General features: G+C 42.1%; 2 protein-coding genes across 4 annotated transcripts; both read right to left on the reverse strand.

The window, feature by feature from the left end:
- Nucleotides 1-1,010: 1,010 nt before the first annotated feature.
- On the reverse strand, nt 1,011-11,955 carry hyal2b (hyaluronidase 2b). 3 transcript variants are annotated; one of them, XM_042088317.1, is made up of 4 exons: nt 11,797-11,955; nt 5,511-6,493; nt 3,376-3,465; nt 1,011-3,059 (listed from the first exon to the last, which is right to left on the reverse strand). In XM_042088317.1, exons 2-4 carry the CDS (start codon nt 6,453-6,455, stop codon nt 2,670-2,672), a joined length of 1,425 nt encoding a protein of 474 aa, XP_041944251.1. In that variant the 5' UTR covers nt 6,456-6,493; nt 11,797-11,955; the 3' UTR covers nt 1,011-2,669. The 3 variants fall into 3 exon arrangements, with proteins under 3 accessions (XP_041944251.1, XP_041944250.1, XP_041944248.1); XM_042088316.1 differs by lacking the exon at nt 11,797-11,955 and adding an exon at nt 10,388-11,086; XM_042088314.1 differs by lacking the exon at nt 11,797-11,955 and adding an exon at nt 7,178-7,589.
- Nucleotides 11,956-13,702: 1,747 nt separating this feature from the next.
- tusc2b (tumor suppressor 2, mitochondrial calcium regulator b) lies at nt 13,703-16,879 on the reverse strand. The gene is made up of 4 exons (XM_042088370.1): nt 16,721-16,879; nt 15,549-15,800; nt 15,110-15,230; nt 13,703-14,717 (listed from the first exon to the last, which is right to left on the reverse strand). The coding sequence occupies exons 2-4, from the start codon at nt 15,695-15,697 to the stop codon at nt 14,652-14,654; spliced, it is 336 nt and encodes a 111-aa protein (XP_041944304.1). The 5' UTR covers nt 15,698-15,800; nt 16,721-16,879; the 3' UTR covers nt 13,703-14,651.
- Nucleotides 16,880-17,563: the final 684 nt, after the last annotated feature.

Consider the following 17,563-nt stretch of genomic DNA (forward strand, 5'->3'; position numbering starts at 1 on the left):
AACGGTATTCTGTCTTTTGCAGATTAATTTCGATCAAACCGTGTAAGTTTTCATATGTATTATATATCATATAGGCCTAATATTCCAGGCCTAGCTGTGATATGCTGACGTAGGACTAGACATTTTACATGATCTGTTTTTTAAAAGCCTGCTTAAGACTTACCAATTCAACCTTCATATTAACACTGCAGAAGGTAATGAACCAAAAGGTCTTACTGCAGTAGTTAACCAAAAACCCAACATTTGACAAACATGCAAAATGTAATAACATAATACAACATCATTCATAGAGGACCTATGTGCAGTTACCAGCCATTTGCTGTCAGCAGGGGAAACAGTGGTCAACTACTAGGGGGTCATTGTCAGAAGGGGGTGAGCTAACGAGATCCAAGAATCTTAGAGGGACTCAGAGTCTGGTTTGAGTTATGAAACAAGGCTTTCTCTGTACTTGAAGCCCAATAATATTGCTTTTGGCATACTCTGATCCAACCCCCCCGTTAGAGATGGACCAGGTCCCAAAAAGAAAAAGGGAAAAAAGAGAGAGCAGTTTAAAACAGAAAATGTACAGACAAATTTTTGTCAAGAATTGGTGTGACCTATATACAGGCTTGGTATGACCTGACTCAGAAATACAGTATGCAACTAGCCTGAGTTTATGTTTAATGACAAGATATTAATTCAAAAATAAACCACATTCTGCATACCATTATATGGTGTCTGTAGCCAAGAATTTTATTCACTTATGCAAAACGTTTGCCTTGAATTTAAACATTCTTTGTTACTTCTGCCTGGATAATGCTGAGTGTAGCTAAAATGCATTATCACTCAGGTTGGCATTAAACAAGTAAAGCTTGGGTCAGTTCAGGCTATTTAGAGCTTGTGACTTGCCATATTATAGGATGAAATTCATGTAAATTACTGAAAGTCAATCTGACTGCCAACTTGACCAAAACGCAAATGTACATTAACTCATACTTACTCACTTTCCAAAGATAGACAATAGACCTTACTATAAACACCATCAAGATAAACATTTATTTTGTTCAATTCAAACACACCAGAGAAGGCTCCAAGGTGAAGACACAGAATACATTTTGCTGCTTGGCAACGACACAAAAGCACTGTGGTGGTGGAATATCAACACAATCACATCTGATCAAATCTACAAAGTCAAGTCTATGAAACATAAGTCTTCCATTGGAAGGTAATAAAAACCCAACGGCATGATCTCATCATAATGAACCAGAACAATAAAAGTGTGCTGAATATCAAGTTTTTATAGTAAATATTTAAGGAGAAAAAAACACAAAAAGAATATTCTGTGTTATGACAGATTGTGAAAGAGGTAATGACTTGTGTTGAACTTGTATGTAACAGTAAGTTGTGATTGCACATAAGACTTCCAGTGTTTATACTGGATGTTAAGTGAAAAAGTAATCTTAAACTTAAAGGGGAATGCATACTTGTGTCTGGGTGATATTCCTCAGTTTAAGTACTACAGCTAAGCAGTACACTGGTGTGAAAAACAATTTTTAGTGATCTGAAAGCAAAACGTTTTGGTGATTCCCAAAGCTGCAGCATATAAATGCAGGATACCTGCATAACCTGTTTAGTTTAAAAGCACACAACAAAGTTATCCCTGTTTAATCAAGGTAAATGTTGCAATTGCGATTATCAAGGCACCATGACTAACTTGAAGGCAAGTTAACACAGCAGTGGAGGTTTACTGTATATTAGTTATTTGTACTTTTACATTAGGCTATATGTGAATTTTTTACAAACTACTATCCTCATATGTAGACTTATCCTGTATTGGACCACATCAGTGAGTGTTTTCCAAATGTGTTATCCTTTTTGTGTCTTTCAAAATAAAGACACCGGAATACTGTGTGAAAATCAGTGATTTAAGGTCACTGCTGCTGGACATTCTCTCCACAAAGATGAAAAGTTGCACAAAGAGGTCTGCTCAGAGATATTGTTCAAAACAATTGTTAACAAATACATACAACATATTCCCTCACCAGTATACTGTGCACTGCACAGATTAAACCTATCTGTCAGACATTTCTTTCAGTGAACAAAAAGGAGAGGGCTCTATGCCACCTTTGGATGGAAGCCTCGCTCCTGTGTAGTGCCCCTTTGGTATAATGTTGAGGTTTAGACTCCTGTGCCTGAGGCCACTCCTACATGTGAAGGGGTTTCACAAGTCTGATGCATTTAGAGATGTCTCACTCTGTAGCTCATCTGAATGTGAGGGAAATGAGGAATGGGATAAAGATGAGGGGACAGATGAATATCCCCCAAAGAGGATTTTTTTTCATAGTCACAAAAACATCCTGAAACAAAAGACACACAGGCACACAAACAAACACTCATATCACCACACATTTTACTCACTAAACTATTAGTTTAGTGACTAAATAGCTAGACTAAATGACTATTAAATAATGTAATAATTGCACATACACACACACACAGATTTTCACAAGGTATATCCATCCTTTGGGTGATCAGATCTTTGGGTTGGAATGACTCCAGAGTCACATGTGGTTAGGCGCACTATGGCGCTCTCCCTTTAACTCTGACTTTATAAAGGGATCAGCCGCTCTTAGCCTGGGCCCTCTGGGCCAACCATCCTTCGCACGTCTCCCCAAACTCAGCCACAGGTCTCAATGCAGCAGTGTCAGCAGTACGAGTGGGAGCATGAAACTGGGGAGCCAGACACGCCAGACTGAGGCTGCGTGGTTGCGTCCAGGCTCCTTCTGCGAGCAGTCCTCTCCTCGGTGGCCCGTGTAGCACTGACACTGGAAGCTCTCCCGCAGCCTCAGCTGATCCTGTGTTCCGAGCTGGCCCCGCACGTGCAGCCGTCCGCCCTGCTCCTGGATGCTGTGGGTCAGCGGGTTGAGGTGCAGGTAGGCGTCCGTCTCCGCGTTCCTGCGCAGGCAGCGGCCGCGCCACCCGCACAGTGCCTTGCTGCACTGCTCTGCTGCCGTGGACACGTTGAGAAGGTAGCGACCCAGTGGACCACGCAAGTACACGTTAAGCCTGGAGCAGCTGGCCTAGAGAAAGAAAGACAAAAATATTTATTTGCTCAAAGTGTACAATGTATTTATGTGGAATTTCCTTAAATTGAAGTGCCACAAAATCCAGAAACATTTTTTTCATGATTGCCAATACATTATCGAGACTAGCTGTAAAGCCTTTAAGATTTAAGACACTGTAATTGGGTTAAATTAATGGCTATGACGTCTCTACTATTTAAGTTATGAGATATGTATACGCCCATGACCCAAAACATCTGGGGACTAGAAATATTCAGAGCCTGACTGACATCCAATGATGCCCAATTAGCACAAGAGTGATGGAGTGTCTTACGTTGCTGCTGGCGTAGGTGGCATCGCCCCAGAGGATAACTCCTGCGGCCCCCAAAGCTACGCTCTCCCCAACAGTGGAGATCAGGTCATTCTGAAACATAAAGTAAAACACACACATAAAATGTAATCCAGATTTGCTAAGATTTTTGACCCACCCAGGAAAGTTTCAACATTCTTGTTCACGCCCCCGGTAAGTCAGCCACACCTCGTCTTCTCATAGATGATAAACTTCTTACACATTGGACAAAAATGTCTGATGTGAACTGGTCATCATCATCATATCATTCTCTTCATCCCTAAAGGCACAAGGAATATCTAAAAAAAAAAACTATACTATATATCGCTCAGTGTCTGCGTGAGAAGCAGTCAGATGGGAAAGTAAACAGTGACGAACTGGGTACTTGGCAGCACCTCATTTATCCTCACAGCTCAACAGATACGTCTTCTCTAGCCCACTTCTAGGCCTGCCTCTCTCTCTCATATTTCCTACCTCTGACAATTCCTATTCACACTTTCATGCTCATCCAAAATTCCCAGAAACAAGACCAATGGCTCTCACAAACACTCAGATCAGGAAGACCCAACTGCTACCATTCATTTCTTTTTTTGTGTGCTGCCTCATTACCTTTGAGTAGTTTATTTGGTATACTTATATTTGTAAATGTCAGTGTTTTCCATACCATGTTTTTACCATTTCAATGTAATCCACATAGATAATCCTGTGGGTTACCATCCTGTATTCAGTTCTCCAAATCGGCAAACAGTTTTAAGAAACTTCACATATCTCACCACTGAATGTCGATTAACCAACTCCTTCCCTCCTAATGTACACATCTGCAGCTTCAGTCATTCTCCTCACCTCATTTCAACCCCCCCAGAGACTTATGCCAAACCCATGGAGGCCCAGCTGCAGGAACAATTAAACAGCTGAATGGGGGGGGGGGGCATTATTCTCAGGAGGGAGTCTTCCTACCCACTCCAGAACAGAAACGACTCACACACATACATACACGCCGGATTATATTTCCAATGAACTACTAATGTTTAAACGCAGCAGCTGGTTGGTTCTTTTTTTACAACTTCTTTACTCCATAAAACGGTTTGTTTTAGTGGGAAAGTCTACACAAATATTATCAGAAGTCATCATTGGGTCTGATATTTATTCTTGAAACCAGAAACCCCTGATTAAAACTGTGAAAACACAGTCTCTTTGTTACTGCCACATGTGAGGCATGTATGTGTGAGCGTGTGAGCATGTGTTCTATTTTTAGCCCTGACATGTCAGTCTGTTCATTGCTGTTTGCTCCTGATGTTCCATAGGGAGCCTCCTCTCACCACTACCAGGAAAAATATGCCACAACACCCAGCTTCTGAAATATGAATAATTGAGCTCCTCTCTTTCACAGCTGAGAGGTCACTGCTTGGGAGCATAATTCCAACTCCAGAGTCACTGACAGGACAGAAATGAAGCTCATTCAGGGTTTTCAGTTGCTACAAATATCACTTTTATGAACCCGGAATTACCCAGAGTGCTCGCTGGGTCACAGATAATGCGGAGGAGGGATCTCCTGGTGCCTCTAGAGAGAGTTGGTGATCATGTGCATATATATATATATAACTCAACTTGCAGCAGCAGCAGCTACATAATCTGCTGCTCCACAAGCACACTGACCACAATTGATTACCAGAGGCTTCGTGGACTGCTCACAGCCATACCAGCTCCATGAATCAGCACAGGGGTTGAGCAATTGGTAAAACAGCTGCAGATTTCAGGAGGCAAAATCCAAAGCCAATGGATAACTTTTGAGCAGGAAAATCACTCAAGGAAATAGATTAAATATGTACATTTTGGACAAAATGTAGACTTTTCGAAAAAGCATCTGCCAAATACCATAAGTATAAATATTTAATAGGAAGACCTTTGGATATCGATATACTGAAGAGGATTTATTGATGACAGCTCTCTCGCATGAGTTCTCCCCAGGAATGCTTGTATCAGCTTAACATGGCAGTAAATTAGATAAATACTTTATTATTAGATCTGACCTTCCAAGAGAAAACTTAAAGTTGAACTTTATAGTACACTGAATCCTGTGCTAGTGGCAAACCTATTGGCAGCAAGTGTTCCCTTCTCACCTCTGTTAGCAGCGTCAGCTCGTTGGCATAGGTGGGTCGTGTGTACACAAAGACAGGTCTCGCCGTCCCATTGCCCGTCGATGCCAGCCGCATGCCCTCCTTAACCCTGTTACGGACGAACTGGCGTCCAGAGAGTGTGGAGCGGAGCGCTGGGGCCACGTAGATGGAGGGGAATAGTGCCGTGCTCTCTGTCCACAGCCACTGTAACTGCTCATTGCGTGCCATCTCCACATCTGGACAGCGGCCCGTATAGTTCTCCAGCCCGCTGCGGTAGTCGTGGTTGTAGCAGTCGGGAAAGAGATAGAAGCCCCACAGCTGTCCAGGACGCAAGCTCTTGGCCGTCCGTAGGGTCTCCAGCATGAACTTGCGAGCCGACAACTCGAATTCCTGCTGAGCCACTTTGGCCACCTGGTCTGAGGACCAAATTGGGTTCTTCTGGGCCACCAGGCGTCGTGAGTGTTCCCGGTACACATCCTTCGCCTCCCAGTTACGGATCCAAAGAGGACGCCACTCCTCCCAGTCAATGACAGCAAGACCTTTTGCTGTGGGGTCCCGTATGTAGTAGCCCACATCATCGGGCATCTTCTCCAGGTGCTGAGTGAGGCTGGCACTCTGTGGGATGCCACCGTTTACAGGCTCCCGGTTGCGCTCATAGTATGGATACCGCCCCAGGCGGTCTTTGTAGAAGATGGTAAGGTTCTGGCGGACGAAGCCCTCGTTGGGTGACGCTACAATGTCAAACTGGTCCAGCTGGAAGCGGACGCCATGCCGAGGGGTGCAGTCCTCAGTGGGAGCGTTCCAGGCCAGGATCAGGGGCTTCTGGGAATAGAGAGGCCATCTCGTCGTCTTCAGCTCATGTGAACAGAGAAAATCCCAGAGGGAAATCCAGACCAGAAGCTTCAGCCCTAGCTCCTGGCCAGACTGGAACCCAAGTAAGTGAGGCATGACCGTTCACCCCGTCCCTGGACACCACTATCTATGCCCTGCAGAGAAAGGAAGGGGGGGGGGGGGGGGGTTAAAACTGTACAAAGAAAAGCTTATATGACGTTTGCGTGTTATGACATAAAACTCACATTAACCAGCTATGACCACATCCTCATTGCCCAGAAACCTTTGCACAACAGGAAACTGAACTGGACTAAAATCAGTCATAGGGCAATTCCACGTAAAATGGACTTTTTGTCGCCAGTGAAATGCCTTGGCATTTGTATGATGTGAATGATAAAATGCACAAAAAATGAATTTTCTCATGTACATTCTTCAGCCAAAAATAGCAAATGCTCATTTCATGTAATCATTCACAACATACCATCACATTTTATTGCCGTTAGAAAACGTAAAAACAAAAAACGTAATTTTCCATGGAATTGCCCCAGGCAGGCAGGTGTGTAGTGCATAGTCCACACAAAATGCATTCCCAGGTAAGGTCAAACAAAGCCTGCGTCTCGGTAGAACTGACCAGTGAAGTCCCAGGTAAACACGAGTGTGTGCTAGTCGCCGTGAAAGCAACAGAAAGTATGTAGGCTACTAAGTTACCACACGAACTTTCTTAGAATTCAGTGCACAGCTACATTGTAGCTACCTCGACAATTGAAGGTGGGAAAACTGTGGTCAGTTTCAGAGATAAATACATTAGGCATAGTTCAGTTCTTCATCAAAAGACTGACCTGGGAAATATTCCAACTCGGGACACCGGCTTCCACCGTGGCTCCACATCGATCACAACGTAACATCAATGTTCCACTCCACTAAAAACTTATCCTTTAGAACCGATAAACTCTCTTCCCGAGTCCACATTTTCTAAGACCGATTTACACAACAGTTTTGGGGTCTCAAATCCTTGCCAGTACACTTCCTTGCTCACGGTGAACTGAATTGCTGACTAAATCGTGCCGAGGGAGCCTTCTCTAGACTGGTTCAATGTTAGAATATTCGCCCATTTCAAAAGTGGAGGGGGCGCGTTGACTTTTTCCCTTTTACTAAGTAAAAAATAAGCATTGGCGCGAATTGAAAGTGACGCTAAGAGGATTTTCTTTTCATTAAGGAACCTTTCCCCGATTACTGTAGAGATGGACTACGTGTATAATTAATCCAACAGCATCCCTGTAGTCTTCATCACCCCCTTTTTGTCACAGAGTTTGTATCTTCCACCATTTCGCTCTTGGGGAGGAGAGAGTCGCTTACGCATTTTAGTATAGTATAATATACTCTTTTGATCCCGTGAGGGAATTTTGGACTAATGGAGCTTCCAATTCTACGACGACAAGGTCGTATTTCATTTCTGTCAAAAGCAAAGAGGCACATTTACATTTACCGTGCCTGGTCGCTAGCCATCACGATATTGTGTTTATTGTTTTTTCAACAAACGTTTGTTATGGAACGTGGAGGCGGCCTACGGCTGGTGGCAGAGGTGGGCACAAATACACCAACAACTATTTTGTTACAAACTGCAAAATACTGGCTCATTAAATTTAACAAAATAAAATACAAATGCTGATGTGAAAAATGTATTTCATTTAAATACAAGTAGGCCTAGCCTAATTAGTAATTTGAAAATACAAAAATACACACACAACCAACTTTTAAAATAAACTGCAAAGCATATTGTTGAAAACATCCCCGATGAGACAATAAATACTATTTTCTCATTGGCTGACAGGGGGTTATAAAGTCTGTACATTGGCGCTCCTATGAAGTAAATCTGGTAAAAAAAAATGTAAATGTAAATGTAAATGTAAAAATGTAATGACCCCATGTAGCCTAAACCACGATTGAACTGACAACAAGGCTTTGTAACAGTGAAATGAAGGGAACTATCACCATAATTTTCCGTAACCAATGAAAGTAGGCCTACAACAAATTGAACAGGTTGGCCTCTTTTTAAACTGCATTTTCCTTTTTGTGCTATAAATGCATGGCTATTGCCTACATACATGACTGGCAACATGGGGGACAAACAGAATAACATAATGTTAGGTGTCATTAATTAATTAACTTGGTGGAGAAACTCTTCTCATCCTCATGTCAAATCCATTAGACTAAGTGGTTTTAATACTGTCCTGTAGTGAAAATGAACATCAGCTATTAGGGACTCAAGGTCATGGGGTCCAAATCCTAATGTTCTCCCCATGGTGATCCCGACTATGATGATCTATGGTTTTTTGGGCCCTCACCATTGACTTCAAGGCAGCGCTGCCTGGAAGGCGTGGGTTATTCATGGGTTAGGGTTAGGAAACTGAGAGTTAGGGTTAGAGTTAAGATTAGGTGCCTTGAAGTCGAAGGTGGCAGCGCTCCCTTGAAATCGATGGTGGGGGCCCAAAAAGCTATCAAATGACTATGATAAGCATAGCCTATTGCATGGTTATAGGTATTGGGTAACTTTACTTGGCAGTATCAACATAAACGTGATGTGACACTGTCATGACACATGAACCCTAACCTCAAACCCTAATCCTAACCCTAACTCTAACCTTAACCCTAACCCTAACCCTAAAAAGTGTAACCGTATATTGAACTAAGTGATGAAATTTGGCTTATTGGAGAAAAATATGACAGATTTTTCTTAAATATTTAAGTATTTGATATACTCTAAATACAATCCCTCAAAGTATTTTGCTACAAACTACATTTGTTTTTTTCCAATCCTGCAAAATATAAATGACAAAATACGCTAAAGTAATTACGTATTTCAAATACATCAACTTAAAATACCATGTCTGGCTGGTGTTACTTGTGATGCCTGGTTGCTTTCATGCACTTTATATGCAAAGATGGAAAACTCGCTTCAAAAAGCTCAGAAAGTCCTAGAACATATGTTTGTTGTAGCCTACTTGATCATTCAATTCAAGTGATTTCACTAAGCTGATCTATCTGGCGGACAGTTGTGCTAGCTATAGTTAGAGCCAGCTGATTAAGTGAATTGTTTGGGGGGAAATGTGAGAGAACTTTCAGAAGCAGGAGTTGACCACCTCTGTTTTTATGTGCCTGATACTGACATGAGACTGTGCAGTCTGCAGTGATGATTCAGTATTGCACATATATCCATCCTGTATGGCAATGGTCATACACAGGATGCAGGAACTACCCATTTAAGAAAGTAAAAGTTCAGTTATGTCAAAGGTACTGTGACTCAAATGTTCACCTGAAATTCCTGGCCACCTATTTCCTTATAACTTTTATCTGTGTTATTGACTCATCATAAGTGCACCAAGCAGTCCTGTCAGCTTAGCCAAAAAAGAGGAAGATAAGTTTTTACACCCTTTACTGAATGACACTCAAATTCAAACACATTTCTCTCTTTCCATTCTCGAGTTTACACATCACTGATTGAGGTTTTGCCACATTACTAATACAGTTTTCAAAAACACCCATGTGAATTGCCACAGGCGGGTCATCTAAATATTGGAGTGACTGTCAATGGTTTTCTGTAGTAGAGAGGTAGGTTGCATGCCTGGAGTAACATACCACCCACACAGCTCGTAAGGTATGCGGGATTGCTTTGAAATAAGGTTGGCTGTTAGAAAACACAGAGCGCAGAGAAACTTCAAAGTGGTTGAGTATTTAAAGGAGGAAACAGGTAATTGTAAGGAATGCCTTAAAATATACAAATGAAAGACTGTCTTACTCCTTCAGGGTCTTCAAAAAACAACTGGTAAATGTGTAAGTATGTTCTGTGTAACATTATGTACACATTATTATGTTTAACAGAAATGGAAACATATAGAAATAAGAAGATATAGAATTAAGAGCTAAGTAATTATCAGGAAATGCACCTGAAGAAATTATCTGTTATTTTGTCTACAAGAGGACCTTCAGAAAGCATACAGGTAAAGGAATGCTTTTCAGAATCGGCATGCTAACACATGCCAGACACTCACCAAAACAAGGACCTGTCTGCTCTTGTCTTCAGCAAGTGTACAAGTCGTGAATCCTCTTCTCAGGAGGCACTGCTTGTAGTACACGCACCTTTCCCTAATGCTTTCTGTAAACGCCAAAGTCTACACTTATCAGCGCTGGAGAGAGCCCACACCTCTTTCACCTCCCATCTGCACAATGTCTTCCTGCCATGCTGACGGATGAGTAGCCATGTGAGTTGCTGCTGTTTGCTGCTCTCTGTGGAAACTCTGAACCTTGTATGTGTAACTGACAATGACAACGTTTGAAAGACAGCCGTGCTGTCCACGCTGTGGACACTTGGCGCTAAACGATTACAACAGCAGACTGACATTGATTCCCCCCCTTCTTCTTGAGAGTATGAGGAGCATGAGTAAGTGTTGTGAGGGTCTCTTGTGTCTGTCTGGGGTTAAGTGAAACTTGAGGCTCCCTTTGTTTTTTGTTTTTTTTTTCCTTCATGAGGACAGCGAGCTCTATGCTTGTGTCTTAAACAGCCCCCAGGCTCCTATTGTACAGCTCGACACGCACAGTGCAGGCTGCACACGGGCCAGTGGTGGTCACTGGTATGGGCCAAGGTACACGAGCATCACTGTGGTTCACATAGGGTCAATGAGGATTTGTGTAAGTAACACTAACAATGCCAAATGCAGGAACCAAGCTCAAAAGTTAATGATGTTAATCCATTCTGAATCCATTCTGTGAACGATGTCACTCAAATCACGGCAATAAATATTTTTGTCATGCCCTCTTGTAATGAATTAATTGCCTGTAGTAGAAGTAGGTAAATTAAATTCATTATTTTGTTTTGATCAACAAGCTTCTGCAGGCCTGTCTGCATGGACAGAGGTGTTAAAGCACACAGCATACATAAAATGACATGTCAACACATTATCTTAACTGCCCCCCCCCCAAGTAATACAGAATACACTTCTTATCCACATCATGCGTGCAGTATTAGGGCTTCTCCATCAATACAGTGGGAAAGATGATAACTGCCAAAGCAGTTGTATTGCAACCTCACTTGGCCTCCTGGCCCTCCCTGTGACGCTGAGTCCATCTGAGAGGGAGAGAGCACTGTGCACACAGCATATGACCTTTGAGCTCAACCTCACCTTTCTCTATGACCAAGTAAGCACATAACGGTGTGGCGTGGCTTTGGCAGTTGTTGTCTTACAACATCCCCAAGAACAAACACCAGGAGAATGCAATAAAGAGTTGAGGCTTATGGGTCATAATATCTCAATCTTTTGAGCTTGACAATAACAGTAAAAACAAGCTCTTTCCCATGGAGGACGTATGAAATATCCTTCCATGTACACACATACACACACAAAGGCACACAGGGATTTTCGGCATACAAAGAAAAACACCAAAAAATGAACACTGTACAGACCTTGTCAGTGGACAACACTGTGTTCCATGACGAGAGGGGTTGTTTTCCACAAGGATCTGGACGTCAGTGACATCCTCTCTTGGGGAGCACTTCATGCCCTTTAGTCTGCGCACATCCGGACCATCACACAGTGGGGGGACAGGAAGAGGCTCCACAAAGAACAGGAACATTTCAGGGACTGCTGTGATAGGGCAACAGCATGTCAGCTCTAGAGCTACATAGCTCAGTGTTCACAGGCATGACAGATCAAGGTCAAACTCTTTCCCAACGTTTTTGGAACATTCATGGAATTTTCTTTCTGTGTTGCTTTGTTTGCTGAGTCAGACATAAAAAGACTTGTATGAGCACTTTTGCCTTGTGTACATTGCTGATTTTCTTCAATCTGAGTTGGAATGTGGAGGAACCATAGAGTTCAAAGACAGTAGAGAGACCGAGATAACATCAGGCCATCTGCAAGTCATCAGACGAACACTCCTTGATTAGACTAAATTACCACACAATGTGGTAGTGCTTTCATGATGACACTCCTGCTTGGAGACATCTATTTTTCATGAAGTTACGTATACTTCTGCAGTAGTAGACTTTTATATACTTACTCATGGGATGTGCAAATGCAATTGGAATTCCACAACATTCAACCATTTTCCAGAAAACAATCCAGTCATGTGATCACTGGTTGTGTGATTTTCAACACATTAAATTTGTATAACTTGACAATGCTTGTATTCTCCTTTTCGCAAAAGTGATGTCTGGCACTTTCCTGCTCCTGTACTGTGACGCATGAAAGTGATTACATGGTGCAGAACATTGTGATCGTGTATACTATACACAGAGTCTACACCAGGTACAATAAACGCACTTGATTAAAACTTTATCTCAATTCCACATCTATTTTGACAAGGCTACTAGTGCATGAAGTAAGAGAGCCCAAAAAAACATTCCATACAAATAACCAGACACAGGCCCATCTGGTTGAGATTAGGAGATTAGAAACACTCATCTTCTCCTCAGGGCCCCAGGGGAGATAATTTCCCTTCTCACTCCTGCCATTCACTAGCGCGGAAATTCAGTGGGTAGGAGCCAAGGGAGAACACTAATGTAAACAAGTCTCTGAGAGGCAAACGGAAGTGCAGCAAAGTGGAGTTTGTGTCACCAAAACCATCTCTAATTCTCAAGGTCGATATCTTATCTTCAGAGAGAGGGTCAAGTTCAGGGCTCCCTGAATGTTCCGGTATAGACACTATTCTTTACGTTTTTTTCTTGGTCAGTCCACACAATAAGGAATGGATAGAGTACAAAATAGGGTATTCATTTCAGCCCTAAAGCTGACAGAGTGGGATAACAGTGAGAATGTACGATGCCCTTGGCAGACAAAACAAATTAGAACTCTAAAATGGAAGAGGATCAAACTTGGCAAACTTGCAGAAAAAGGACAAGAATGCTTTCAGGACAAAGCCCGTCTTGCCGTCTGTCTCACAGGTGTAGGAGACTGATAAATAGAGTGGAAAGATGCATATGATTACCGATACTAAAAAACTCTTGAGAACTGACCTGCACGATTGGGCCTTTGATACATTAAATGAAAGTTTGTGGCTCATGGACCCCTAGTGGTTTGAGAAGGTATAGCAAGAAAATACTTACAAGACCTTCAGATATGTTTTACCAATGCAGCGGTCAGGTTCGTTTAATTACAATTCCTTACCATTCATGCAAGTGCAAATGCAAGTGCAAGTTTACTTCTGAACATATATTCCTGCTTGCTGTTAGCATTGGTGAAACATAATAGGGTGCATGTGTGCCAGAATGAGCTGATTGGACTTCATATATGTCTTGCACCTGTCCGTAAGAAGCATGTAATGAAATGGCATCTCCAACCACTGCAGTAATGAAGACACATACTGAAACATGTCTTAAGGGTTCTTTTTTTTAACAAATTCAATGCAGCACAAAACTGAATTGGTACAATAAATAAAATTCTGCCAAATTACACACAGATATTAACAGACCAGTGACACTGCTCATGTGGTCTCATGGCGACTTCTCTACATGTCTGTATGTGTGCGTGTCGCTGCCAAGACCAGAGAAAAAATATTTCTGACGTGACTTCCTATCAAGCACACAGTTACACCTGGATTGTCTATTTTGCCAGAAAACTCAGAGGATGATGCAACAACTTCATTTGGGAAAACATGCACAATCAAAAATGTTTAGGTATTCTGACCAAAGTTACTGACCAAAGAAATCCCACAGTTGCTTTAGAGGCTAACAAGATTTTTTTTGGCAGCACATATCCCTTGCACTGAACGCTCACTATTGAAATGGCCACATGAGAACAAAGAAAACAACGAAACATGATTCCATACATTCTTAGCGTTTCAAAAAATAATGTAGCATTATAGGACATTCGATAGAGCAAGATAGAAATGATAAAGGTATGTGTAGAATAGCACTGATCTCAAGTGAATCAATGCAACATAATTTCCACAGACATATAATCACACACTCACAAACCAAACATACACACTGCCTAACAATATCTAGCTAAGATATGGCAGGGAGAGAGGAGTCAGGTCTCCATCAGTGTTCACAGATCCTCGGTCTCCATAAGCAGAATTCCAGAGCTATAGTTTTGTCCCATGTCACAGTTCACATGCAGAGAGTTCCACAGGCTCCAGATCAGCCAGCTACGTCAAAGGGAGGAGTCCCCCCTCCTCCTCCTCTTCTTCTCCTCCTCCTCCTTCTTCTTCTCTAGAAAGACCACTGCCAGTGTCTGTCACAGTGGGGGCGGGGGTTCAGCAAAGAGGACGGGGGATATTGGGTGAATTTACATGGTCAGTAGCAGGTCTTCTCCTTCGTCAACCCTCACAGATGACCACTGGAAAATCTGCGTGGATGCAAGGGTGATCCAGCTTGACCATTCCCTGTAAAAAAATCAGGGGAGGTGACAGAGAAGCAGTAGTTAGTGGATTCATGAAAAAGAAATGAGGCATGAAATGAGAAGAGGAAACGTTGAGATATAAATGAATGGCGTAGTCGTGTATGTGTGTGTGTGTGTGTGTGTGTGTGTGCGTGCGTGTGCGCGTGCGTGTGCGTCTTGTGCCGCAACGCATAGGGTCTTTAAAAAGTATAGATTTGGGTTTAGTTTAGATTTGGGAAAAGATCATTTGTTTTTTTATTACCCAGATATAAAACAAACTAATTTCAGTCTGTTTCTCCAGAGAACTAGTCACGTACTAGTCAATGGTCATTTTAAACCAGACTTTCCCCAAAACAAAGACGCACTTCAAAAAAGACAATCAGAATGGTCCCACACCTGAGATATAAGGTTCTTCTGAATCCGTTTCAACTTGGCCTTCTTCCGACCATTTTTTGTCACCACGATTTCCTCATAAAATTCGTGGGCCAGGTCTCCGTCCTCGTCATAGTAAAGTGAGCTGGGTGAACACACCAATCAGTCATTAATAACACCTTAACAATTAATACATCATGGCAACCTGGATCTGTTGTGTGTCAAAGATGATCAACTCATTAAGCTGCAGATATCTGGATTGCGGAAGAAGACACAGGAAAACATTTGCAAAGCTAAAACACCTCTCTCAAACATGAGTCAATACAAACTACAAAAACATGAATTGACAGTTCTGAGAATTAGACTCTTACTCAATCTACCTGCAACACAACTCCACTGGACTGGTGGGTGGGTCATGTGGTGTGACTTGTTTTTATTTAGCAAGTCCTGTGGCTATATTTACCTTCGTCTGGTAAACACGAAGGGAGTTGCAGTCCTGAAACTTCGCGGGCGTGCCAATGACTGATCATTTCCCTCTTTGGCTTGTTCATCACCGCCACCAGAACCAGAAAATGGCCAATAGCTTTTGGTTTTGGAGCCGCTGCCTCCCATTTTCAACAACGGGACATTATCTTTTTGGCCAGTGTGCACTCAGTGGCAAAATGTGATCCAAAATACCAGTTGAAATTATTTGTATTTTCTCAGTAACTTGAACCTGAAAAACATGTCACACATATAATTGGTCCAAACATAGATTAATCACGCACACAAACAAATTGAAAACGTTGTTTTCCACGCTACGATGTGTAGCTTTATTTATAACTTCTGCCGTTTCATAGGCACAGACTTAACTCTGCATTGATGCTAACGTTACATGCTGAGTCAGTCAACTGAGTCAACAAGTTTCTCTGCCTAATCATGCCCACGTTGCTGGACGTGGAGCAGATGTTAAAGGGTTTTCTTTTATTCAGCGGTGGGTATTTAAGATCAGCTCATAGCCTATTTGTTGCTGTTACCTGTAACAGATGTAGCAGCTAGTAGTATATAATTTCTCCAACATAACTTAAAGACAACACGCGTTGACAATAAACTTAAAGGACTTATTTTTTGTTTACTTGTTTTTATCGGTTATCTCCCACGTCAACCTGTGGAAAAGTAGGTATAGCTAGTTAGTATGGAACACTAGCAAGCGTGTCCTTCCTCTTTGAGAATAACATCGTTGTTGAAAGAGTACTTAAGGACTTGCTGCCTTGGTGCCAGGAAGCCATTGGCTAGCATGTTAGCTGACATCTGTAGTGTCTAGAGTGGGTATGAGGCGGTCGGAATATTACATAAATGAAAACAGCAAACATACGATTATAGCCAGCTTGATAGCTACAATGTTGTTTACCTTACATTTAAACCTGACATGCGTGTGACTGCAGTCAACCTAATGCTACTAGGCTGACAAGCTACTCCACAATGTTATGAACATAACGTTTGGTTGTTGTCATGCTAGCTGTAACGTTAGTTAGCTAGCTAGTCGGGTGGCTACCAAAGAAGCCATCAAGCCAACTATCCCAAATAGGATGGCGAGTTCCAGATCTTTTCTCCAATTAATGAGCAGAAACGTCACCGTGTAGCATTGACACTTACCAGAAGTGAATAATGGATATGTCCTTTATCAAACACGCATAAGATATTCCCCAAAGTGCTGCAATTACGGCTATGCTGTTTAAAAGTGTCTCCTGTGCGCAATTTAGCTATCAACTGCAAGCAAGCCGTGCAGAAGGGAAAACTCCGGATGAGGGCTGACATCATCTTTACGCAATATCCGTTTATGTTATGTTCATTAGCCTACATTGGCTGCATACATATTTTATCAAGAGCTTAATTCATGTATTTTATTTCTGGATGATTCTAGCAAAACAAAAATTACAGATAGAAGTCTGTATTAGATTACTACATTTGTGTAGGGCCTAATACAAGGATAATAAAAACAATCACATATCTCATTGAGCCACTGAACTAGGCCTACTTTCCCCTTCCTTTCTCACTTAGAGAGTAGGCTAGGCAACACATTTTTGCACAGCATAAAGTTTGGTCAAGAGTATAAAATATAGGCTATGTAAGGGATAACGGCCGCCGAGGTGTCCTGTTATACGGAATTAATGGACGAGGGCGAGGGGCAAAAAACTCCCCGACGCACCGCGGAGGGGTTGCCTCCGCCCGAGTATCGCCCATTATGTGTTTGAGGTATTTTTGAAGCAGTATCCCTTAGCATGATTTCCTGACCAATCATAAGGATGAGGCTCTGTGGTTGTTTTGGTCATAAATAAACATTCAAGCTTTACTGTGCAGCAATATATTTTTTGTAGGCCTACACATTTTGGTTCTGTGTGCCAACACGTTTTTGACTTGACTTGCAACACATTTGGAAGTCTGTGTCTCATGCAATGTCAACATGCAACAATAAATAAATAAACACAAAAAATGGCC

Source organism: Alosa sapidissima, chromosome 4, assembly GCF_018492685.1.
Source record: "Alosa sapidissima isolate fAloSap1 chromosome 4, fAloSap1.pri, whole genome shotgun sequence".
Classification (NCBI taxonomy): Eukaryota; Metazoa; Chordata; class Actinopteri; order Clupeiformes; family Clupeidae; genus Alosa; species Alosa sapidissima.